Raw genomic sequence first — 27,719 nt, 5'->3', positions numbered from 1 at the left:
AACTTTTCCTCCTTTCACTGACATTCAGACGCGCTTTCGTATTCCTTAATCCTGCTTCTTTCAATACCTACAACTCCGACATTTCTACAACTCTATCCGACGTACTGTCACTGATATACATCTAACTTCTCCCTTGGTCTCCTTTTGTAAGCTTCGTTCTTCATCTCAGGGCTTGATTTCCACATTCTACCGCCTTATGGTGAAATACAATTGCCCTCCCAAGGATTCTCATGAGCTCAAGTGGGAGGAGGACATGGGGGAGTCGATCTCCCCTGAGGAATGGGTTAAGATTCGTCTGAATCTCTCCAAGACCTCTATTTGCTGTAAGATAAGCGAAAACAGTCGCAAGATCTTTTACCGTTGGTATCTGGTCCCTCACCGTCTCCATATAATATACCCAGGCTCCTCATCGCTTTGCTGGCGTCGATGTGGTCGGGAGGGCACCCTGTCTCACATATGGTGGCACTGTCCAAAACTACTTCCCTTCTGGAAGTCGGTCCATCGGTTGATTTCCGACGTCACTCAGATCTCTCTTCCCCCATCTCTGTCATTTTCCTTACTCCCGCGTTCTATTCCCAAGATATCAAAAACAACTCAGAAACTTATCACACACATACTTAGTGCTGCTAGATGCCAAATTGCTCTATTTTGGAAAAACCCGAGCCCTCCCTCTCTGCCATCGGTTATCGGCCGCATTTGGCAAGTCTACCATATGGAGTATATGACAAGCATCCTCCGCCATACTTCTGTCCAATTTGATAAGGCCTGGAGTCCTTGGACTGAGCATCACGGAGCCTCCTCCCCCCTTGCATTTTAAGGCCCTTGAGCCCCAGCTATTAACTTTAAATCTTATCATGGCTCACCGTCTTCTCCATACTTTTTCTTTTCTCCGCTTTGGCTAGTGATTTCCCCTGTTCCTCTTACCTCTATTCTTCCCCCTCTCTTTCCCCTCCCTCCTACTCTTCTTAAATTTTATTTTGCATCTTCATATCAATAACAATATGCTTCTTATTCTACGTGGAAACTTCATCGCAGCTCACTTTCACCTGTATTGCCTGTTTCCCTTTTTTTTTTGTTTGTACTGTAAAACTCAATAAAATATCTTATAAAAAAAAAAAAAACATACATTGAAAAATGCAGAAACATCCTGCATTTGTTTTCAGAAATATTCTCCTGGCCCCAGTACAGTACAAGTGAGCGTAAGATAATGGAGTGTCTGTGTTTCTATGGAGCGCTTATCACAGGGGGGAGTATATCCAGGGCAGGGTGTTCCTAGGGGAGTGTGAGTGTACTTATTAACACAAAGAGGACAAGGTCACTGCAGAATCCCAGCAGTTGCTTCTAACAATTACAAGTATGCCAGAGAGATTTCTTGCCAAGAACTTTAGCACTAGCTGCAGTCTATTGAAAATGACATTCCTGTTGACTAAGCTCTATTGTCTTAGTGCAAATTGTTGGCTGGTAGAGATAAGCAGTTTCCTGACTCAGAACTGTCAATAAGGAACATTATTAGGGACCATACACTGTGTCTGTCTCAAATTCTGAAATGATTTTTGAAGCTTTATTTCATGTAACACACCCTAAAGTTACTATTTCACCTAGGAAATTATATGTTGCTAATGAGCTCAACCTATTCATTCACTAATGAGCAACTGTCTCCTATTGATAATCCAGTTCTTAACGCTGGGGGTGCCCGTACTTTGTTTCCCCTGTGGCTATAAATAAACTTTTGTCCCACATAATTGCCGCAGTTAGATGAAGTGCAAGAAAAGCAGCATAGATTTCTTCTCTGAGCTCTGTACGGGTGAAGCCGGATCAGTAGAGGCCTCTGGCCCTGACTGATTGTCTTTATAAAGAATGAAAAATCCACAGGACATTTTGTGACTCTGCCTTTTATGCAGCTTGATGTATATAAGATTCTATTTAAAATAACTAAACACATGGCATTATTAAAGTAGTTGAAAAACATAATCCAGAGGTTTTATGTAAAGTAGATAACCACCATTCTTTTATTATTGTGTCAACTCATATTCTCCAATTGATACTATAAAGATCTGTAAATATGTTTATTCATTTATCTGTTCCCTTATGGTGAGAAACAAGATTTAAATTGATTAGCGTCTCTAGAGCATCCAGGGGTAATTATTTTGCAGACAGCTGTAGTATTGTTTTAACAATGTAAAATCTACTTTCTATTGTAGTGAATAAAGAATAATGAGATCTGGCTATCTTTTCACGCAAAACATAGAAACATAGAATTTCACGGCAGATAAGAACCATATGCTAACCTCAAACACTATTTAATCCTTATTTATATTTACGTCTATCCCAATTGTAAAGCGCTATGGAATTTGCTGGTGCTATATAAATAAATGTTGATGATGATGATCCCAAGCATGTTTATATTGCTCTTCTGTATTAGTCTCAATGATGGAACGCTATTCCACTTATCAACTACCCTTTCTGTGAAGTAATTTGCTAAATGCTAAATTGCTAAATTAATGGCTTCTCTTGCTCACAAGTAGATGGGTTGGAAACAACTTTAATATATATATATATTTTTTTTAAAAAAAAAGACAACAGAAAGGGTAATAACAGTAATTTGCAAGTCACTATATAATCAATTGAACAATATAAATGTAAAAAAATAATAATAAGGTAGTACTCATTTTCAATAAAGTATATTTAGTGCAAATCTGCTGCCTTATAGCTGAATACTTCTCCTTATTGATGAGAGAGTGAAGACTGGTACTTCATATTTGTGTATTTCTAAAGTATGGGGGCTTCTGAACCATATTTAAAATATTCAGCAAATTGATAACAAATTCACTGGCAGATAATTAAATACCCCTATTTGTGATTACTGCGTTTAAATGTAAAAAATAAAAGTATGCTTGCTATATATTACACTGTTATTGTTTGATGACATTAGCACTGCTAGTAACCTATACGTCTAGTTATTGAGGGAATATACCCATAGGGCACAGTTATCAAGATGACTCTAATCACTCAAGTGTAGATGAGTATTTAACCTTTTACCTTTTGCTCTGTGTGCTTACAAAGCAATACATTGAAACAGAGAGTGTTAGTGGTAAACTAGATAGCACAACTAGCCCACTGCAAAGATGCCCCAAGTTAGTTGTCTGCATTTTTGCTATGATTAAGTTGTCCATGTACTGTGGCCATCATTTTGTGGGCTGGACCCAATGTTCATCAGAATAAAGTCTATCAATTCACCTGGAACTAGTGACATCACTGGCCTGTGACTGGTATACTTTAATGTGACTGAGTAGACATTGAAACACTGTAAAGTACCAATAAACATGATTAGAAGTTGCCTAATATAAAAAGCTAGTAGTAACATTCACAAAGATATATGTAAAGAATGAAAGAGTTAATAAGAACTGACAATATTTCATATACATTTGTGATCATAGGGCTAAGATTTCTTTTCCTGTACAGGCAAGCCAGGAATGACTGATAACAAAGAACAATCACTTGCTAGATAACAAAGGTATTTACACTGTCAAACACATCAAGTACAATCAAAGTATGAGAAATAATGTCAAAGTATGAGAAATATTTGTCAATATTAATAGCTGTTTTAAAAAGAACACTTTCGTTAAAGATAAAATTTGAACTGACCTATCATGCTGGATAAAGCAAGTGTATTCCAATCCTGAATAGATGCTTAGCGGGTGTTGAAGCCAACCAATCATTTTACTAATTTTCTGATAACAATATTTGAATTTATTTTTATGATAGAACCACTTCTCAGTGCATTCAGGTGTTATTTCACGTAATTTCAGACGCAACTTTTGTCAACAAATTCCATCCTGCTCTGTTGTAAAGAGCTGCTGTAGCTCTTAAGATAATCCTCTGGTGACCAGTGTCATTGACCTTGATGTAGGTGCTGGTTTGACTGTGGGATTTTTTAAATAAAAGGCGTAGTACCTCAAAAGGTTGTTAATTAAATCAGAACCATGAAAGAACAGAGCCCTGATTGTCTGTTCCTGAGAAGCAGCCTCCATGACTCGCAGAGCTGTTGAGAGAATGGGAAAACAGAGGGGAATAGTGACTAAATTGTATTAGTTGCTGCCTGTAGCTATTCATGGCAACTCATTGGCCTGCACTCAAACTGGGTAGGTTATACTAAACAGTAAGGTCCACACCGGAAACTAGTATACAGTGTCTGCTACACTGATATGATACATGTTACAGTTTCATTTGTTTAGAGCTGTGTAATCGCATTTTGATCACAATATAAGATAAATGATTTTGAAATGGCTTTTATTGCTAGATGTATTTGCAGTTAGCAATGCCCTGACATTCAAATCAGCTAATTTATTCTATACTCTGGTTTAGAGCAAAATAGCACATGTTATATAATCTCATCTCTCCAATTACTGGTTGCATAGTTTGCAGTTTAAGTTATATTTGTATTGTTTTTGTACCATACCCCCTTGTAACTTTTACCAGATAAATTCCTTAATTGTTCTTGGTTCCGGATATGTTTTTATAAAAAGATATCTCCCCATTGTCTTGGGTACTGCTGAGTTGTGTACTCGATAGAGATGTATACAGTTGTATTCAGCAAATAATGGGTTTTTTTGTATCCAAAGGCAGCAAAAATAAACAGTTCTAACAAGATGATATAAAAACTTTGGTTAAAAACACAGACGAAAGACAAGGAAATAACATAAGACAGATATAATGCTGAATTTACCTAGAAATAACATAATGTGATTCCTTATAGGATTCATTTACTGCTCTGCCTAAAAACTAAACCTTGACCATAAAATTATGACACTGAGATTTGAAAAGAATGTAGGGGTTTGATGTGTTTTTTTGTGGGAGAAACAAACAGGAAACACCCCGGATGAATGTGATAGCTTTATTGATTAGGGAACATTGCATCGCACACAATATGTACTGTAAAAACCTTGCACAGACATAAAAATTGCTCATGCCACACAACACTACTCTATAACTCTGTACAAGCATTGCATAAGCACTCAAATATTTGGACATCTATAATATCCATAAGGAGAAAATATGGTATAGAAATATTAAAGAACAAAATAGCTATTAATCTAATGAACATGAAATCTGTAAATGTAATAAGCATGTTTCTCTTATTTCATATCTGTGGTGTACACAGTTCCTGATAGCACTATATTAAAATACAAGTTAACCCGTGCATGATACTCATGCATTCTAGTCAAATCAAGCTACTTAAGGTGTTAAAAAGGTTCTTGTCATGCAAGCGTTACTTCCCGACGCAAGCGCCCTTTTTTAACGTGGTTTTGTCCACATGTCACCACCTCATCATTTTTCTCCATCACCTCATCCTTCATCTTCATCGCCACATCCTTCATCAAGCTACTTAAGGTGTTAAAAACTCCCCACTGTCACCCCCGGCAACCACCAACCACTCCCAACTGTCACTTCTCCTTCAAAAAAATATATAGGTCAGTGTATAACTCTGCCCAGCAGGTGGCGATGCAGCTTGGTTTGTTTTTTTTCACACACGCCACTAGGCATTTATATAGTAGATCGCAAACCCCTGATTAGCTTATTTACTTTTAATGTTTCTGCATTTCTTTGTACGGTGGTGGTAGACCAGTTTTTAGACATCTATGAATGTGATCTTAAAGGAGATGTCCAGTCACAAATTAATTTGTACTTCCTCAAACTAAAAGTAGCAGAACTGTGGGAGTCCCAGCACAGGGATCCTCCTCTCCTTGTGTCGACAACAAGGAGGAAGAGCAGGTGCAAACCAGTGCTGTTTTCATGGAGCCTTAGCTCTGTCCTGTCAGAGCCTGTGTTACGCTGGGTACACACTACAGTGTTTTCAACTGAAGATTGGGTCAGTCACACGATAAACAACCGGCCAAATATCGCTTTAGTGTGTACAGTGAAACGATGACCGATGGTCGTTCCAAAGCCACTGAAATTGTTGATCGAGTTTTTTAAACTGGCCTGACAATCTCTTTCAGCTTTGGAACGATGTTCCAATTCTGCAGTGTGTATGCACTCCGCAGAATTGGAATGGCAGATGAAGTGCGGCGAAAGGCACACACATACCTTGGAATGCAGGCTGAGAGCATGGGGGTGGATCCCTGATGAGCGACAGCCACCCAATGGTTATGACATATGAGGAGCACAGATCGGAAGGTAATCATGTATATTGTGTACACATGAATAGGCATGCTGGTCAGGATTTTTCTTCTCCCCTGCCGTTTGTAAATCGCTAATCGTTTATTTTTCCTGTAGTGTGCACCTAGCCTTAGAAACGAATACAGAGCAGTTTTTTTTTTAAATCGTCAGCTTCGTCTTGGCGGGAGAGAATCTGGTGCTGGGCCATCAGGGGTGAGTGGGGGTCCCTGTAGAGAGGGCTTGTGAGTAAAAAGTAATTTGTGACTGGACATATCCTTAAGGGTTCATTCACATTTATTCATTGGGAAAATGGATAGAAACGCATTTAAATCTAATGTGTGCCTAAAATGTATTTTAGGGGGGAATTCATTTCCCCCCGAAGTAGTGCAGCGCTAAACCTATTACCGTTATTACGGTAAATTTAATCCGGCTTTCGAGCAAAAAGCCATTGTTGAATCTACCGTAATAATGGTATTTAAGCGCATTATTACCGCTATTACGGTAATAGTGCGCAATCCACATTACTTTTTACAGTAACGCGGCCAATTGAATTCCCCCCTTAATGTTTTAACCCAATTTTCATTTGTCTTTTAAATGGTGCTGGCTTACTATTACAATATATTATACTGGTAGCGTGCGGTAATGCATGGGGAATACTCTGTGCCATGTTCTAATACTTTATATGTGTATTTATTGACTCTTGCTTACACTTTTTACTTTATTAATGTGTGAAAAGCGCAAAAAAAGTTGCACAGGTATAAACAAGTACATAAATTGGATGTGTTGAAGACAGTTTTGCTAACACTTTCTGTACCAGCACTGCTGCATCTTTATACTTCATAAAGAAAGATTGCATTCATATGTTGTGCTTATTTCTCCATAACTATCAGCAATACTGGTTCACAACTACAGATGAAGAAGAATCCTAAGACACCTCTTTTCCTCCCATTTCTGTATATGTTTTTACTTGTCATTACTCCCTTTGTTTTGTTTCTGTTTTGCTTTGTATGATTGCTAGCTCTGTTCATTAGAAACATGCGTTCATAAATAATCCATTTGGCAGTCACAGTAAATTAGATATGAAGGATTATATTTATACTGTGCCAGTAATACCTTTTTTGCTGGTTCAGTCACCGGAAATCCCTTTCTTTAGCCAACAAATCTTTCAGTTCCTCGTGGTACATTTGGGAGCAACAAAAACTACAAATGACAGCTCTGTGAGTCAGGGTAATTCATCATACTTGACAGATTCCTCTTGCCCCTTCCTGAAAACAAAGATCAAGAATAGTGTATGTTTTTTGTGTATATCTATATATAACATAGATGGAATTATGCTTGTTTACTGTGTAACTGACAATATAATGAACTCCTAAGAGAATCTTTATTTGTCATTAAAATACTGCAGGGACTTTGGGGTGTAAGGCAAATATGGAGGAAAGAGCAGCACATTTCTGCAGTGTCCTCCATGTGTTTTGGGGGTGTACCCAGAGTGAAAGTAGGGCACATGCACACCATAAGTAGATTAATAATTACTATCCGACTGGTGTGCTGCTCTCATCTCCATTCCTCCATACATGAAAATACTGCTGCGCCTTTGCTCCGTTTTTGGGCAGACCTGTGTTGTAATAACTAAATATTACTTATGGCGCTGATCTGCAACTCTGTCTACATTAATACAATAGCACATAGAGAACTTTATTGTCATTTGTGGCAGAATATATGTTGGAAGGAAAGCTTAAAGTAATTACCTTTGGTAACATTCCATATGACAGTCTAACAAGATCTTTTTCTCTTTGAATTTTGCAGGAATTGATAGATGTTGACAGCGAGGTTGTTTTTGAACTGGCAGCATACATCCTGCAGGTAAGAGTTTTCTTTATAATCTCTCAGATGGTTGTCACATGGGGAAATTACAGTAAATAAATCAAATCTAAACCTTTGTCCTCTACATTGTGTGTACACCTCATGCGTTCAAATGGAAAAAATGATATTAATTTAAAAGCCAATGTCACTTTTCTTCTTACCCACATGTGTGTGAGATATCTTGCCTATCCTAGCCATGTCTAGTGAACCCTATGTGACACATCAGAGACTTTTATTTCATTTCAGTTAGGTTTTTATTTATTCTATTTGGCTGGCAGTGGTAAGATGAGTCCATTTTCACCAGATTTAGGGCTTTTCCCTACTTGATAAATAGATAAAATAGACCACTTACTGCTGGGCTCCGTTAAAGAGACTTCATCAATACAGACTACAAACAAGAGGTCTAACCACTAAACCGCTATTTTTCTCCTACATTGACACATTCCACGTTTCCTGCTTCATCTTCGGTTTATTTTATATAGAGAGTGTATATTATTGTATATATAGGAGTGGAAATTTGTGGTACTTCCTAAGTCATTTACATTTTCCTCCTATCTTGCACCATATCACAAAGCAGCACACAGTGTTCCATGACATCACTGAGCAGTATACAGGATGTAAGGTGTGATATCACATTGCTGCCCAGTATGTCTGACAGACCTGGTAGAAGCTACGTCTCCTGAATCTCTGTTATGTCCTTTGTACTGGTCACCCTAATGTTTTCCAGCACATAATGGGACTTTTAAAACTGGTGCAAAGGAGAAAGGTGCTGTTGCACATAGCAACCAGATTTTAACTGTCAGTTTCTGTTATATATATGTCCCCAATAAATAATTAAATCACCCAACATTTTCTGGAGTTGTCAGCTACAAAAGGTAGACATTCATGTAGTGTACATAGTTAAATCCATTTCACCAAAAGGTTGTTTAAATAGTGTAAAATGCAATAGTGCAGGATGCAGTAGTATACTAATGCGGACAGCTTTGATGCTTGTTGTCCCCAAAGCCCTTTGTAATAGGATTTTGTATTTTATTCAAGGAGAGATTGTAGTGCTTAGAGCTGCAGTCCAATTACAGTTTCTGCAGTAAACAAGGATAAAGCACCCAAACATGAACCATCTTTTTTTCACTGTTTGCCATGGAAGAAATTGTAATGTTACAATCAAACCATAAGGAAGAAAGTATTAGTAAAGCAAAATATGTTAGCTAGATAAGCTATTGGGAAAAACTATTATGGATACCAAGAGAGAGGCTTAAAAGCATACATGCCAACTCTCCCGGAATGTCCGGGAGACTCCCGAATTTCGGGTAGGTCTCCCGGAATCACGGGAGAGCTGGTGATTCTCCCGCATCTGCCGACTTCACTAAATTACACCCGACATGTATGGGTGGAGAGGGGGGATTTCGCGATTTGCTTAATTAAAACAGGCATTAGGTCACCGGGGACGCCCCCTCCACCCATACACCCCTCATGCCCTCCAGGATCTCCCAGACCCGGCCAACATAAGGTTGGCAAGTATGCTTAAAAGAGAGAGAGATAAAACAGTTGATATTGACTTGTTTCCTACTGTAATAATAGTATTGAGTCACAAAACAAAAATGAGGGAGCCTAACCTTAGTGGTTGCTCTGTGTCTGCATGCTGCAGATTCTACACTGTAGAATGCTAGTGTTCCATATTTTATAAAATGATTACCTACCAAATGGCAATGGTGCCTAAAACGAAACACTGAGTTTCTGCTAGGGGAGTCCTGTAGAAAGGTTAACCAGATGGGTTCTTTAACATAGTCATTTCTCCACTTCTTCCTAAAAAGTGTTACCTTAGTACTATATGGCACAGCCCTGAGTGTTATTCTGAATTATTCTGAGATGTTCATACAATAACCATTGTGGAGAGTCACAAAACCTCAGGATTTGCTGCTATCTGATGTTGCTAGGTGACATGGTACAATTAGGAAATCACAGAGGACATTATAATGAAATAGACACAAACAGATCAGGAATGAAGGTCCTCTTAGCAACTCAGTAAGTGCCGTTACATGGGAATATATAAGCTGGGGCTGAGTAGTCTTCTGGCATGCATGGATTTTCTGCATCATTAATTCAGGGCTGTGGTGGTGATATGTTCCCCTCCCCCATGCTCCTAATTATAAAACTTGGGGCCCCAGCAAGAAAGAAAAAAACAGCACTAACTCCCAAGCCCTGTAATGAGCTGACTGGACCTCTTTAAGGCCATTCCATAGAATCTCTAGTTGTCTGTAAGCAAGGTCCTCTTGGCCATGAGAAAGTTCCCTGTGTCAGAAACTCACTTGGCAGGAAGCCTTCCTGAACAACAAAACATGGGGTCCTTGTATAGCTGGAATGTTATCTTTATGATGCTTCCTAGAGAGGAGATGTTATACACTTTATTACGTTATCATAATTATAAAATATTGCTTTGTTTGAAATGTCTCTGTTACACATTTCCTGTGACCGCTGCTGCTACTGTATGACTTCCATGTAATTATTATTGATACTTTCCTAATATCCCCAGAGTATTGCAACGGTATTCTGACATTTATACTGTAACTGTAATGGGAAAACTAATACTATTTACTTTCTGAGCATATGGTTCATTTTTTTTTTTTTATTTAAAAAAAATCTTCAAATGTTCTGAACTAGAAAAGCGTAATGTTTATTAGATCTGAGTGGGAACAGATTGGGGTAACATGGTACACATAGCTATGGTGTTCTGTACCTCATTGCAACCAAGAAGAGTTTAGCTTTAATTTGATTGACTGCTATAAGATCTGATTAACTGCTGTGGCTTGTACAAGGCCCCATTGCAGTGCAGGGGCGACACCTCCCTCCTGTCATGTGAGTGCTTCATCACTAAAGGCGCTGCATGCCAAATTTACAAGGCTGGATTTCTCCTGTATGACTGGGGAAGAGTGTTTCCCCTTCACATCAATGTGTCACAACAGCAGTGATCCAGCTGTTATGAATGCCAACATTATTAATCTGTTAGCACAAATTTGGTGCTGATTCTGCAATGCAACAATACCAGTCTATTAATCAGTTGTATGATGTATCAGCTACTGATGTAAATTCTTACACCAGTTTGAAAGCAAAAAATAGATATAAATTAGCTATTCTATATTTGCTATTGCAATTGCAACTGTATAGCCTTTGCACAGGTTTTTCCACTATGAAGGGCCTAAAATAGCACCCTCCCCCCCCAGAGCTGTCTATAAAGCTAATCAAACTGTACTAATAATAATAAATTTGCCTCTTGTCTGCCTGTCAATCAGTAGAAGCTATAGTAAGACTATAGTGGACAACAAACAATTTCCTTTAAAAAACATAACGATGGCTTTATAACCTGCCAAAAATAATAAATGCAAATATCGACTGTGCTACAGCATGAAAACAAAGGAAGCCCCAGCTGTAGATAATCTGTAGTGCGGAGTGATCAATAGAAATACATAGTACAGCTAATAGCATAAACACTGCACAAAGAGAAAAGTAACATGTCACTGGACCATCATTTGTTGGGCCATTATTTTGTATCTGCCAAAGGTTTTATTGACAACATATATAAAGGATGAGAATATTTGTACTCAGGAAACAATAGAAACAATTAAGAATGTTCCAGATTGAAGACGAAGCTATCACCTGGGGTTTAATTAACCTTGTTTTTTTGTTTCTTTTTTAGGAGGCAAAAGGAGATTTTTCAAGGTAAGACTGCAACCTATTGGTCTCCTTAATTACCTGTATAAGTGATGACAGGTATATATTGTTACCAGAGATGGTAGCTTTGTAGTAGACTGGTGTCTTTTTTGTCAAGGTAGTCAGTGTAACATCTTTTAAGCTGACGATATAGATATATATTTGTTCCTCTTTCCAGTTGACATTTTCTAGCCTGCCCTGGTTCACGACCTTCAAAGTGCTATTTGTAAATTATCTGTCACTGATCACACCCAAAGCAAAACACTTTACAGTATTAAAAATGGAAAATTAAGATTGTCCAAATATGGTGTTATCAACATTGCTGCTCTAGAACCCTCATGGCTTGCTGAGACAACTACAGGAAAACAGGATTGGTCAGAATAAGCAATAAAATACCATATATACATCTGTTTGGTCCATATCACATTTTATTTGGTCCTTCTACTAGTTTTAATTTAGTCCTTTCACACTTGGGAGTATATTTACTAAACTGCGGGTTTGAAAAAATGGAGATGTTGTCTATAGCAACCAATCAGATTCTAGTTATCATTTATTTAGTTCATTCTACAAAATGACAGCTAGAAGCTACATCTCCACTTTTTCAAAGCCGCAGTTTAGTAAATATACCCCTTGGTCTTTTGCCTTTTCACATATATACATACCTTCCACCCCATCTCCTAAACTACATTGTTCTTATGATATAGTATTCCACATTTTATATATGTAATGTTATTTGTGTTCTTTTTTCATTCTTCATTACTGTATTATTATTATTAGTAGTAGTATTATTGTCATTTATTATCTTTATTATATAGGACCAACATATTTCTGTCCTATAGGGCCACATTCTGTCTTGATATTTCATTACACAATATACTCTGTTTTGCTGGGTAAACTTTCATGCTTGAATACTCAAGAGTGACCACCTTTTGTGTAAGATTGTATTTACATGTGCAATTACATTTAACAATTAATCGTATGTGATTATTTTACAATAGTCTCTAAATGTGTTTTCTGTCTCAGGATAGGAGTGCAGCACTCATGAGAATAGATATATTCAATCTCATGCGATCAGATGATGTAATCAGATTAATTTGCAGCACACTGTGATTGCTTCAGATAGCAGTATTACAGTGTAAACCCAAGGTGTTACGATGTGGGCAGATTTGGATGATCAGTGCCGCAGCAGCCAAATTTATGTGCAGTTTGGCCGCAAATATTTGTGATCATACTATACAAATCCCAGAGTTAATCTTCCTGCCAAATGGCCAGATCCTAGAGGGCACAATTACTGAATTTGAATGTGGACCTCATATAATTTTAGATCCCAATCCTAATTGACACTTAAAAGCTCCTGATCAGATGTTGATCAGGATAGGTGTTTGAATGCATGTTGCGATTTGTGCCTATTTACATCTATAACAGCTTATTAAAGCCCATCGCAATGGCAGAATGTATTGACACTTTAAAAGTCCCACAAGTAGCAGACTTCATTAAAAACAATTAGTTCTGTATAATGTAATTAATCATAGTCAATCTTACAAGAAGAAATCACTCCACCCAACCTGTAGCTGTACCTGTAGTATCAGAACCTTCAGCAACGGTCTACAGTTAGATGGTTGAGCAGCAAACAAAAGGTGTATGAGCTCTGTATAATCTACTTATACAGTAACTAATCTGTACAGTGTTTACACAACTAAAAGAAATAGCAAACAAATCAATGTTTGAAATGCACCTCAAAGTTTTGTTTGTTCTTACAGGTGACTTACATGTATTTTATAAAAATGATCACAGGAACAATACAAATAGGTGCAATAATGACTCATATTCCCAAATTATACCTTATATATAGTTTACTGAGTTCTCTTTGCATCTCACAAGGTGAGAGATGGCCACATGACTATTCTCGTACATATTTTTAAAATGCTGAATTAAAGAAACTGTTATTGTGTTTGTGAAGGTTCCCCCTGGTGACCTGTGCTTCAACTACCTTGCCCGGCTAGCTGGTGGGTACGGGCAAACATTACCCACTCCCCTGAGTACACAGGAGTTTAGCACAGTCTAACATGTGGGTGTACACTAGTGTAGTGCATGGTGTAATGTGAATAATAATGTTGGGAACCAGGCCATATCAGTTCAAACGTAAAAAATAACTTTTTATTTAACATCTCTTCCTCCAGCACAGTAATCATAATGATTTCAGGTGTATACACGCTTCTCCTACTGCACATTGCCTCAGCAGATTGTAATGCTGTATTCACTCCTCACATTCATGCACAATACTTTGGGGTGTGAAGCATGTTTCAAACCAGCAAGTCACATATCAGCTACTGCTGCCGGTAGTAGTAGTTCCACCGGCACAAACCATAGGTCACATGACACAGGCTTCTCAAATTTATTCAGCTAACCCGATTTGCAGGCATGGAGACAGTCCCTCACAGACCCTCTAAGACCTTTATTCCAATATCCCAGTGAGGTGCATAGAGGTGCACCCACTCTGGTGCCTCCTAATAATTAGAGGTCTGGGCACCCCCTTATTTATTCCTTAACATGCTCCTGCAGTATCACCCTCTTCCTATTGGGGTTTTCTTATAGTTGGGGCCCCTGCTTTTCCCCTGCGTGTTCAAGACCTCATGGCTACTCGCCACACATCCACTGCTCAAAATGCTGGAACTCCTTCTCCCTGTCCCGGTCCCCAGCAACATGGCCACTCCCTTAAAGCACAGGAAACCCAAGTCTTTTAAAGACTCAGGTCCCCAAGTGACCGAGCTATAGCCAACATAGGCGTTTTCGTGCTCTGCGGCTATAATCTGCCTACCCATTGAGGTGGTTGCCCACGTTACCGGCACCACCCTATTGTACAATACCTTCAAACTTTAAGATTCCTAAAATCGATTTATAACAAAAGTTCGTGCAAGAAAGCTGGACATGTTGCACTACGTGGGGGTGTCCGCTGGGCCATGATCAGTGCCGCTAGCTGAAATTAATTAACAAAATAGGCCTAAAGTAACAGTAGGCAGGACTTTGAAGTAACATATTTATTGTTACTACCAGACCTGCGATCCCATCAAGTAGGGGCAGAGTGCTTTTCTGGGGGAGTTTTGAAAAACAGTGTATTAGTATGTACCTATATATGTGTGAATCGGTTGAATAGGTGTAATTGTACAAAAGGAAATACAGTGCATGTTTTCTGTTTTTTAAATGAAGCCCATTTACTTTTGACCCATGGGAGATCCATTCTCAGTCTAAAATTGGTTGTAACCATGTGTTTATAACTACAATGGAGCACTTAAATGAAAAACCTGGCCAGCTCTATATTATACCCATATTACACCATATAACTGCAGTACCACTCACACAAACTACAGTTGAAGTGCAAATACAGTCCTTGCCATCTTTATATGGAGATGAAATCGTAGCATATAGCGGGAAGGTAAACAGTACAGCAAACATTTTAAATTGTGTATAATAATATATAATTACCATTAGATGCTTTCCACATAATGACCAATCATGTCTGTTTTCAATCATGGCTTATTTGCAGAGGTCTGTTCTTTTAGCCTGTGAACTACAGTTGTTAACAGGAGCTCAGGAATATCATATGTTGGAGATTTTTCATTATTTAACCTTTTCATTTCTGACAAGTCCTGGGAAGGACACGATTGAGGAATACCCAGCTGGTAATGATTTGAATATAATAATCCACAAGTCCTATTTCCTGTACTCTAAAAGGAAAAATCTTAGGGGTGCAACCCTAAGCGTCCCTTTCATTTTCATTGTCTCATATTTCATGTTGAAACCAAGGAGCACTGCCATTTATATAAATGAAGTTAAAAGAGATTCCTTTCACAGACTGTGATGGATAGCAGCCCCAGTAGATGCTTTAAGGACACGTTAACCATGGGTCTGTTTTAACTTCCATAAACAGTTTACAATCATCATTGTTACATATTAATGGATGGACCTAAAACTTTGGGGGTTATTTAACATAAGCAAAACAAGTTCTTTCCAAAGTGCATCCAGGAAGTTGGGCATAACATTTAGCTACACAATAGACCAACTGAAATGACTAACCAGCTTAGCAAAGTACAAAATCAGCGTGCTGTAGCCCTAATAACTAAACGAGTAAAAGGGGTGTTGAGTTGACAAATCTGGAGGTTTGTACTTCATGTGCATGAAGTTGTAGGGCTGTTTTAGAGGTTTAATAAGCAGCCTTTTCATGTCTGTCTGTAGATGTTGCACACCTAAATGATTGCACTGTGTCTGGCTTGCATTTGGGCATACTGAAAAGCAAGGTAAATAAAATATTACAACTAGAAAACCTTGTGCACAGACTGGGTATATAACAGGTATGAATCTATCCGTGTTTTAAGTCTGGGATGGTGACTCCTTTCTGAGATAAATCTGTGCTTCTTCCATGTGCTCAAGATGCAGATGTGCAGAATCAGTTAATATACATAGGATCTATGGCTCCCTTCATCTATGTCCCATGACCTTCTAATGTTAGACTGAAACTGATTGCTGATTTCTTCTCACATACTAAAATGTGTGCTATGTAAACACTGCATGCTGGTGTTCTAGTCTCGCAATATGATCAAACGCTTCTCTGTTCTCCGAAAAGGTAATGTACAACCCCCTTGTAGGTCCAAGGTCCACTTAGAAATCTCCTGAAGAATATTATTGTAATCTATGATATATTATGAGCTCTAAACCTAGTTACTATGGAGATGCATCCATCAAATGAATCACATATTTTATTAAAACAAGGACAATGACAATGAACCATCAATCTTAATGCCACTAAACCCAGAACCACTGACTTTACAGCCCCAAGAAAGAACAATTTATTCATGTATGTGAATATGGTAAATTATAATGGGAATGGTGTGCTTTGAGGTTTTTTTAAACTGCTGCTACTTACATAACATAACAATGGACTAGTTTATCTATTGATCCACAGTGAGTCTGCATTATCAGTGGTTCGATTGTGGGTTCCTGTGTCCACTAGCAATGTTACTGAGATGCCAATAGCAGGAACTCAGTCAGGAGCTAGTATGCAGTCCAATTTTTTAATGCTAGATTATAAGGGATCTATGTACTAACGTACATAGAGCCCCTGATCCATATGTAAGTCGGTTCCTTACATATGCAGAAATGGAGGTGAGCCACAAATTCCATTAGCATGTATGCATATTGTGGTTCTGCCCCAATTCCTCTTCTGGGCCCCCCTCCTCTTCCCCCTCCAGTAAGCAGCCGTGGAAAACTAACAGGAAGGTGCCAAATATGGAGAAAAGAGTGGAAATTTGCCACTATTTCCTGTAAATTTGCCTTTGTACATAGACCCTATATAACATACTATTAGAAGAAAAAGTGTGCAGCACAATTATTTGCACTATATGGACCTCATTTAGAGTCGGAAGCAAAGACTGTTTTAGGCACAAGTGTCCAAGATGCAGGCGGATTTGGTGCTTTCTGCACATGCATGATAGTGTTTTTGTTGTTGGATGCGCCTAAAACGGACTTTGCGTCCGACTCTAAATGAGGTCCTCTATGAGTAAATAAAAAGAATTACACTGAGCTACCAAGCTGCAAAAACTGCTTTTTAGGCTCTTAAATAGTGAAAAAATATGTCACAGAGTAGTGTATATTCAGTGTTTTTTGCTGTAGAGAGCTGTAATAGTAACCGTGTGCTTTGGTTTATAATTATTAGTAGTAGTAGTCAGGGGCTGGTTGACAAATATTTGCCCAGGGTCGCGAGACTCGTCTCAGCAGTCTATTAGGAACATTTTAGAGGAAAACAAAAGCTGGTAGCCCAGTAACCCAGCCTAAAGTAGCCCACTATGGACTGGCCTCAAGGACAGATGTCCCCTGCCACCCATCCCAGCAGCCCTTGTTAGGCTGAGTACACACTGCAGAAATTTTTGACCAATGTGTTATCTACACCGATTGTACTAACGACTGAAAAAAAAAGTCCCCATCAGCATGCTGATTCCTGCGTACACACTATACATGTTTTAAACGATTTACCCTCAGATCTATCATAACCATCTGATGTAAAGATCATGGCTCTGTAAACTCTATGGAGATCCTGACTGTGGGTGCGTACACACTGCAGGATCGGAAGGACGTCGTTCCATAGCTGAACGAGATTTATAGTTCTGCCAAACAATCAAATCATGGTCATTGCTTTGGAAGACTGTCGTTCATCGTGCAAGTGTACACACTAGTACGATATGGGGCCAAATGGTCGTTTATCGGTTGTTTGGCCCGATCTTTGGCTAAAAAACCTGTAGTGTGTACCCACTCACTCTTATTTATTCAGTACCAACATATCATACAGTGCTTTTCAGAGAATGTTTTCCATTCACATTAGACCTTACAGTCTAAATTCCCTACAGCAGACACACAGATACACACACACATACACACACACACACACAGATACACACATACACACACACACACACATACACACACACAGATACACACACACACAGATACACACACATACACACACACACAGATACACACACACAATCTGGGGCCAACTTAGTTATGAGCCAATTAATTTACCAGTATCTTTTTGGACTGTAGAAGGAAACCGGAGCAAGTACAGTATAGTGCCTTTACCCAGCAGGAGTGGAGTATTTGGTCAAATCCAGGCATATTTGTAAATAATGTGTTCATGCTATCACTGTACTGCATGGCTTCGGTGAAAGCTGTACATTGTTAGGTACCATAAAGAAAGTGAGTTACAAAAGTTAAACCTGTTGTACAGTAGTTCTTTTTGTTGTCTAGAATGTTGGAGAGTGTGTTTATAGTATTTAAAGGGACATTGTCCTACTAGGGAGGTGTTTCTATACAAGTCACTTAAAGTACTCTAGAGGGACATAATATACTACATCTTATACATACTTACCAACTTTTGTCAAGTCTTTTCCGGGAGATGGGCGTGACTGGAGGGCGGGGGGGAGGGCAAACGCTAAATGCTGTTTTGTCGTGGGGGCATGGCCAAAATGATGCGATTCACCGCGAATCGCGTCATTTCTCTGGAGGGTAATTCCTGATGCAGGAGATTTGCCAGCTCTTCCGGGAGTCCGTGAAACCGACCCGAATTTCGGGAGTCTCCCGGACATTCCGGGAGAGTTGCATGTATGATCCTATAACAGGAAATGGTCACTGGAACAGATCATATGGAAATTCCACTGAATATTTATAATGTTTCCACTATCAGATTACTTTGAGATATTGGATTGTACATGCCCCCAGGCGCGGGCTGGGATACTGCAGGCAGGGGGGCACACAGGCGGCCGCATCTCATTACACGGGATGCGGCCGCGTCATTGATGACGCGGCCACATCCCATGTCATGGGATGCGGCCGCCTCTGCCCCCCTGCCTGCAGTATCCCAGCACGCGCCTGGGGGCATGTACAATCCCCCCTGCCCCCCGACCCAGCCCGCCCCTGCATGCCCCCTAAATCTTTTGACGAATGCATTCTATGCATGTGCATTTTAGAAATTTATGTAATTATTCAGAGTTGTTGGTTTTTGTTCCTCTGCGATATGACACAAATCTGCTGTGCTCTGCATCAGATATGATTGTATCTAGATAGTAATTTTGGGGTCTCTTTAGTAATAACTGGCAATAGGGCTGATTTTCTGTTGCCACATAATCACCTATCGCCATAATTTCTGCCTCGGCAGTACTTCCCCGGACTGAAAAGAGTTAACTTATCACTTCGCCAGCCAGTCTCTGATTATAGATGCACATGCATGAACCGCCTAGCTGGTTAAAACATGGGCAGTGGAACAGAAAGGCCAGAGCTATAGTTTTCAGCTTCTCTAATTAAAAACAAATATGAAAATCAAATAGTAAAACAATTGCTAAAAATATGTAAAGAAATATGTAAAATATTTTTAAAATCTTGCCGAATGAAAAAAGATTTATTCAGATAGTAAAGCATCTTCCTGAGATGGAGATAACAGAAGCTATGCCTGATTATACAAATACTTGACTGAAAAGCAAGCAAACATAAGGAAATTAGAAATAAAGTTCTATGTATTTAGTAAAAATAAGTTGCAAGAGGGCGTATACAAGCCAATAAATAAATACCATATAAAGGTTCAAAACCTCTTTAAATATTACCTTTCAGTTAAAGGTTAACTCCTTTGAAAAATGTGGTTGCCTAATTAAAATCATTATGCCAGGCACTACAACTTACTGCATGTCAGCAGCGGTGTGTCCAAGTCTACTTGCAATTTCAGACAGAAGTTCTAATTAAAATATCAGGAACATTTCCATTAAAATGTAGCACCCAGCAAATTGTTTTTGATTCATTAACATCATTTTTGAGTGGAGATATTATTTTATTCTAATATAGTACAAAAGAGCTAATACTGACCATTCTATACAGTTAACATTATAACCATGTTGTTTGCAAGCCTTGATAACAATTATAGTGTCTGGGATAAATCATCCAGAGGAACAATTATTAATGCCTGGTATCCTTCCTGCAAATAAAGAACATCTGGCAATTATGTGTGTCTTTGCACAATACATATAATTCATGTAATTCACGGTAGCCAGATATACAATACCCTACACACTAATGCAATATGTGATTGCATGACCCAGACAGGTGTTACATTCACTACACACTTCTACAAATACAGATATGTCTGTTTCCCACAGTTTGCATGCTCCAGCAATGAACCTGGAGCTTACTGTATCGGCTTCTACAGTGAGACCCATCAACAGTTCTAGCTAGTAAGTGAAGGTTGTCTTAAAGTAGGCACCACTTTTAAGTGCTATGTTCTTGTTTTATTAATACAAGGCATAATAATGGGATATGATCAGTGGTGGAGGTGGGCTGGTATAGGATGGTATGCCATACCACCACTCTTCCTATGTGGGTGAAGGCTTCCCCATGCGTTTGCATGGTAAAAACCTATTTCTTAAGGATGGTAGAGGTGCCGTACTGCTACGATACCAGTTTTGTCCTTAGAATTAACCATTTTAATGCAGTAATGTTTAGATTATTTTAATTATCAAAATAAATTTTATGTTTGTAAGTGTATTTAAAACAATGTTATTTATAAATTATATTTTTTTTATATAATATTGTATGTGTGGTTTTTTTATACTTTATATTTTTTTTTTTGTAACTAGTAGAACTAAAAGCCAAAATCTTGGATCTCAATTCCATTGCGCATGCGCAGAACAGTATGGACTGACATAGCAAAGTTGACTCTTATCACTGCAGACCAGTATTGCCAAGCAAGCTGAATAATAACTAGACCCCTTAGTGCAGGTAAATATAGCTGTATATAAATAATATGTCTTGACCCCATTCTGTTGAAACTGTGTGCTGAGTACACCAGTGTATCATTCCTACACTATTTCCCTTCTTTTCATGGCAGTGTTTGACAACACTTTTTCTCTCAATGACAGGATTAAAGGAAAAAGGAGAAGCAGGCTAACCTGTGTTCCCCTCTTGCCTTTGAAATTTGCCAGAACTGATGTATTCTAATGATTGATAAAAGCCCTAAATATGCCATGTCATAACACTGTGATACCATTCTATAACAAGTATGGCTACAAACGCAGTATAAATCAATTAAAATTGGGTAACCTTGGCTTGCCCCACTTGTGCCGTTTCTGTCATTTTTCTTAGCAGTTTGCTTTATGTCTTCTGGCTCTGAAGAGGTTAAGAAAACCAGTGCAGCAGGCCAGGAAACGTAATATGGCTTTAATCTTTCTGTTACATCTCATGCCATATGGGGTGGGGGATTTTTTATGTTTCCCATAAGCAGGCACACAAAAAGCCTTTTAAGGAGAGCTGCGAGTGTGTTTAATAAGCTATGGAAAGAGATACCTGATTTGTTGGATTAATTGCTCGGTGAAATGTGAGCTAGTAAAATAGCTTGAACAAAGCAAATCCCTATAGAAACAGTAACATACACACAGTTTACACTTAGAACGTTTGTCTGTTGACATGTACACATGTTGCAGACTATGGCAATGTGTTCTTGATTCCACAGCTCCAGGTGCTGCTCAGTAAATGGCAAGACTGTGTTTCTGTTTTGCCCATCATATCTGAATAAGTTTGCCACAAATTCCCAGTTAAACACTCATTCTAAAATAATAAACAAATGGCTCTGCAATGAATGAGTGAAACTGGGCATAAAAGGAATTCCATTATTAACAAGAGAGGTCACAAAAAGGTTTGATGATACGATTCTATGTAGCAGACCAAAGTGGTTGCAATGGTTTATATCACTGTTTATAGATATTCAGCATTCTCTGTATTGCACATATTCAGGTGCCCTTCACCATCATCGCTAGACTTTCTGCATACTAATCTGATAGGGGAAAAGCAGAAACTTTAAACATTCCAGATAGAAAAGATTAGCCCAGGGCCCGTGTTGTTAAGTGCTGTACTCCTCTTATATTAACATAGGACTTTTTTTTTTAGAGTAAACCAAAACCTTTTCTTAAGTGACATTCTTGTTATTCATTACATTTTTTTGAGATAGATATAATTTCCTAGTCTTCCTTCAGACCCTGGGTACCAACCACACCAGAGATTTATGGTATGCAAAACGCCCTAGTGGGTATATTTACTAAACGCCGGGTTTGAAAAAGTGGAATGTTGCCTATAGCAACCAATCAGATTCTAGTTTTCATTTTTTTAGTGCATTCTACAAAATGATAACTAGGGGCCTTATTCATTAAGGATCTTAACTTGAGAAACTTCTTATTTCAGTCTCCTGAAAAAACATGTTACAATACAAGGGGTGCAAATTATGATTTTGTTTTGCCCATAACTTAAATACTGACTGAGTTTTTCATGTAGCACACAAATATCAACTTTAAATTTCAGTGTACAAATAAGCTATCAAGTATTTGTGTGTTACATGAAAAAAGTCAGTTTTTAAGTTATGTGCAAAACAAAATCCTAATTTGCACCCCTTGCATTGTAACATGGTTTTGTCCAGGAGACTGAAATAAGAAGTTTCTCAAGTTAAGATCCTTAATGAATCAGGCCCTAGAATGTGATTGGTTGCAATTGGCAACATCTCCACTTTTTCAAACCAGCAGTTTAGTAAATATATCCCTTGGTTTACCTACTGGCCTGCTAAGTGTTCATAGAACTTGAAATTGTAGTAGGGAAACTTTCCAGGTATCTCAATTGAAAGGAACAGCTGGCTGATATTTTATATACATGCATCACTAACATGGGTAATGCTGATCAACACAAGCAACAGTCAGTCTAGCAGCATTGACCTGTTTACTAATACATGCATTCATCACAATCTGATAATGTAAGTAATATAACATTATACTAAAGTAGAGTGTGTGTTATAATGAGATACATTTCTTGGCAAATATAAATCAAGTAGTGACTGCCCAAGTATTTTAATGTTTAACACTTCAGATTTCGACACTGATCTTATGCTTTTGGACAGCAACAATACTATGGGGGAATTCAGTTGGCCGTGAGGTGCTGTGCGCATTGCTGGCCAATACAGTAACAAATCTCTGCTCCATTTCTCCTTACATCTCTATGGGATGCAAGGGAAAATGAGCAGAGATTTGAGTAAAAAGATTGAGGCAATGTGCCTCCGCGGACGCATTGAAGCACCTTGTGCCAAATTGAATTAGCCCCTATGAGTGTTATTAGGTGAAGACACACAGATAATCAGTAAGAGGATCATAACACTTGAATAATAAAAAAAATATAAGTAGGACAGCACCAGATTCAGGATTTGGTTCAGGATTTTGCCAAATCCTTAATATTTACTGCTCTCCAGCTTAATAATTATTCAGTATTTGGCTAATTATTTTTTTTGTTAATATTGTATGTTATTCTTTGTATTATTATTATTGATTTAATTGTGCTAATATCCAGGGCTTTGTGTGATGTACATATTTTGTGTGATGGCTAGTTTGTATGAATATAGAATGAAATTTATTTGGTTAAATGTTATCATCTATAGTCACTAGATTTCAATATTCCCTTAGGTTTACTTTAAGGTTTTGTACACACAGACTTTGAAAAACAATGCTCGTTTAAACATAGGGAATTTCACCTCGTTTCACAGGAGCCTTGAGATGCATTCATGTGTCTTAAAGCTGTTGTGCAGCATATTATCATCATCATCACCATTTATTTATATAGCGCCACTGATTCCGCAGCGCTGTACAGAGAACTCACTCACATCAGTCCCTGCCCCATTGGAGCTTACAGTTTAAATTCCCTAACACACACACAGACAGACAGTCAGACAGAGACAGACAGACTAGGGTCAACTTCGATAGCAGCCAATTAACCTACCAGTTTGTTTTTTGGAGTGTGGGAGGAAACCGGAGCACCCGGAGGAAACCCACGCAAACACGGAGAATATACAAACTCCACACAGATAAGGCCATGGTATTATACTACGTACTGTACATAGTGCTTTGACAGACGTTCTCTTAGCACGTTCTCTTACCGAGTGTTTGCCGTTGTGGCGACATTGACGCACAGTGCATGCTTCTCAGCAAACTTATGCGTACAAGTACATTGGTTTACATTATTTTTAGGAGCGCCGATGTCAGGGAGCATATACTAGCTTTGTTGACACCCATTTGTATGAAGCCTAAAGAATACAATAATTGTTTAGCATCCTGTCATGCAGGAAACGGGTTAAGTCATCAGTGAGCGGAAGCTGGGATGAGAGAGTTAGTCCTGGTAGCAGCTGAGTGCTGAACATTGGACAGCAGCTGTCAGCTCACTGACGTAGCGCATTCACCTTGAAATCAGTCTAGAGCACACTCGCCTACTGCACCAGTGTGTAAATTTGTGATTTTATTTTATTGCAATGTCAAAGTCGGCTGTTAAAACAGCTATTTGATTAAAGATTCATGTAGTTTTGGGCTCGTCATACTGAATGAAACAAGGACAGTCCCATGTCTGAAGGATGATTTGATTAAATGTTATTGCCTAGAAAAAACTTGGCCACTGGGGTCACTTTAACAAAGTCAAGTGTGCAGGGTAGCATTTCCCGTTCATGGTATAAAATAAATATATGTGGGGTAGTTAGGTTCTTCATATAGAATAATATATTCCCAACAAGATAATACAAATCACTTCTCCATACAAAGGATGCGGAAGCCTATTTAACCAGGGCTATCTCAGGATGGCAATAGTAGAAGATCACGTTTATTATTTAAATAAAGCATTTTTTTTAAAGGGGAAATTTAAAATAATTACATTTCTTTTTCTATTTTTATCTATTTTGATTCTATATTCTTCTCACTAATTGGAACGGAAAGCCCAAGCTAGATTGCGTATGCCTATATCCCCAGCAAAGTGATAAGTGATGCCTCACCACTGCGCCAGTATTGCAGAGGTAGCTGAGTATCTCTCAAATTCTTTTAATGCCCAGTTTCACTCATTCATTGCTGATCCATTTGATTTTTTTTTTTTTTAATAAATGTGTCACTGGGAATTTGTGGCAAACTCATTCAGGTATAATGGGTAAAACGGGAAAACAATCTTGACATTTACTAAACAGCACCTGGAGCTGTGGAATCAGGTAATAGGCTACAACAACAATAGGGCAGCACGGTGGTGTATTGGTTAGCACTTCTGCCTTACAGCACTGGGATAATGAGTTCAATTCCCAACCTTGGCCTTATGTGTGAGGAGTTTGTATGTTCTCCCCGTGTTTGCGTGGGTTTCCCTCGGGTGCTCCGGTTTCTTCCCACACTCCAAAAACATACTAGTAGGTTAATTGGCTGCTTTCAAATTGACCCTAGTCTGTGTGTATGTCTGTCTCTGTCTGTCTGTCTGTCTGTCTATCTATCTGTGTGTGTGTGTTAGGGAATTTAGACTGTAAGCCCCAATGGGGCAGGGACTGATGTGAGTGAGTTCTCTGTACAGCGCCGCGGAATTAGTGGCGCTATATAAATAAATGGTGATGTTGATGATGAAGAACAACATGCAATCTAGCTGGTTCGTGTAAGCCTCACTGCTGCACATTAACAATCAGGGGCCTTGGCATTCAAAATATAACACATATTTGTAAGAGATGTCCATTCGGCCTCCTAGACAAGTATTCAGTGTCTGAAGCATACCTCCCAACTGTCCTGATTTAGGCAGGACAGTCCCGATTTGAGGGCTCCTGCCATCCTGATCGGCACAGCTTTGTCTTGATTGGTGGGAAAATTGGGAGAGATTCTGTTCACTTATGCTCTGCATGGCAGTGCAGCACTGAACGGGTGACGTGTGCACTGGTAATGAAGGGGTTTGGAGGGGAGGAGAGAACGGGGCAGCCTAGTGATTCAAACGCACTAGGTACACCTCCATTGGGATGTGGTCACTCATTCGTCGTGCCGTGACCACGCCCCCCATCCTGATGCTGCCTACCCAGTGTACTTCAAAACTGCTTGTGGTTGTTAGACCAGGAGAAATGGCAGTTGTAGTGCTTGTGGGGATTTCATAGCAAGTGTGCAAGAATACTATGGGGGAATTCATAGTAACAGTAATAGTGTACGGGCCACATTACTGTCACGAGTAACGCAGCCAGTTGAATTCCCCCCTATGAATCCTCAGTCTTTCTACCTTTTATAACAGAGAAAGACAACCAAGTAATGGGACTTGCCCATGTGCAGAACTCCTGCTGTAATACATATCACACAGCTATCAAGGTTTTGGCCTGCCCAATTTTAGCTTCCCTATAGTTGCTCTTTAGCTCATATTTTGGGCCAGTCATAAAGGTCATTATGAATGCATCTATTCACTAACTCTCACTATTCAGTTCAACAGGTATTGGTGTTTGTGGCTATGTATGGTAATATGTGTTCTATATTTATTTGTATTTGGAAGTCTGTTAATGTGTGTTTGCCTGTATGGAATGCAACTAAGTGTGTCTGTTTACATGCTTGCCCATTAAAACATTTATTTAAAACACTACATATATTGTTGCAGAATAAGCTAATGTAAAAGCTATTCATACCATTAGTCTATGCAACAGTCTATAAACTGTCTAAACAAATGGTGCTTGTTTTTACCCCAGAGTCCTGGAAACACAATACAAGAGATTGTGAAGCAGGAGGTGAAGGGCGAGAGATGTAAGAGGTGTCCACGTGTGAGCAATTTAGCAGGATTTACAAAGAGAGAAAGCACACAGCTTACTTGTTTCCAGAACGAAACCTGCTTCATATTGTATAAGCATATGAAGAGATCTAGCTGCACAGATGTTTCAGAATGACATTCACCTGCATTTGGTTGGGTGCTATATTTGTATACTGCACACTGACGGGCAGTAAAGAATGAAACCTATCCTGCACCGTTCATTCCGGACATCTTTTACTGGTGGTTCAGACCACTGAGAATAGGTACACGGTACATTATAGTTGCCTACTCTACTGGAATGTCGAATTACGGGTAGTTCTCCCAGACCCCAGGAGAGTAGGCCTTTCTCCCTGATCCCCTCTATTTCCTAGTAAAGTGGATGGGCCTTAATGATGTGATTCACTGGGAATTACCTCATTTGGACCCCTTGGTGCCATAATGAGAGTGTGATATTTTGCAGTAGGTACAGGACTCAAATTGTGCAAATTGCGACACCACGCTCCACTCCACTTGCCACCTGACTTGAGACTTTTAAAGTTGGCAAGTATGCGGTACATACAAATTACATATTGAGATCGTAAAAGCAGCATTTTGAATCAAGTTTGTTTTTGCATCAGGCTTTAAGATAAATTATCTTCAGTACTTCGTCATGAACACTAATAATGACAGTCTTTACTGTGTGTAGGTGACAGCTCCACTTTAAAATGGATCGTAAAGTATAAAAACCTCCTGTGTTTTGTTCAGTCTGTTCTTCTGAGATCCGTTCCCTAATAATTAGGCTATGATAAATTTGTCTATTATGCTGATCAGTGACATTATGGCTGCCCCATACCCTCCAACTGTACCATTTTGGTCAGAACAGTACATCT

The 27,719-nt window shown here is 38.9% G+C and overlaps 1 protein-coding gene across 7 annotated transcripts in view; it reads left to right on the top strand.

Moving 5' to 3' along the window:
- The window catches only part of FRMD4A (FERM domain containing 4A), a 361,665-nt gene that overhangs the window by 272,339 nt on the left and 61,607 nt on the right, over positions 1-27,719 (top strand). For all 7 annotated transcript variants that reach the window (XM_075208671.1, XM_075208669.1, XM_075208670.1 and 4 more), the window contains exons 6-7: positions 7,966-8,022; positions 11,714-11,736. In XM_075208671.1, coding sequence (XP_075064772.1) covers positions 7,966-8,022; positions 11,714-11,736 — 80 coding nt within the window. The remainder of the gene's footprint in view (positions 1-7,965; positions 8,023-11,713; positions 11,737-27,719) is intronic.

Source organism: Mixophyes fleayi, chromosome 4 (assembly GCF_038048845.1).
Source record: "Mixophyes fleayi isolate aMixFle1 chromosome 4, aMixFle1.hap1, whole genome shotgun sequence".
NCBI lineage: Eukaryota > Metazoa > Chordata > Amphibia > Anura > Limnodynastidae > Mixophyes > Mixophyes fleayi.
Note: the sequence above shows the minus strand (reverse complement) of the source record. Positions and strands in the feature narration are given on the sequence as shown.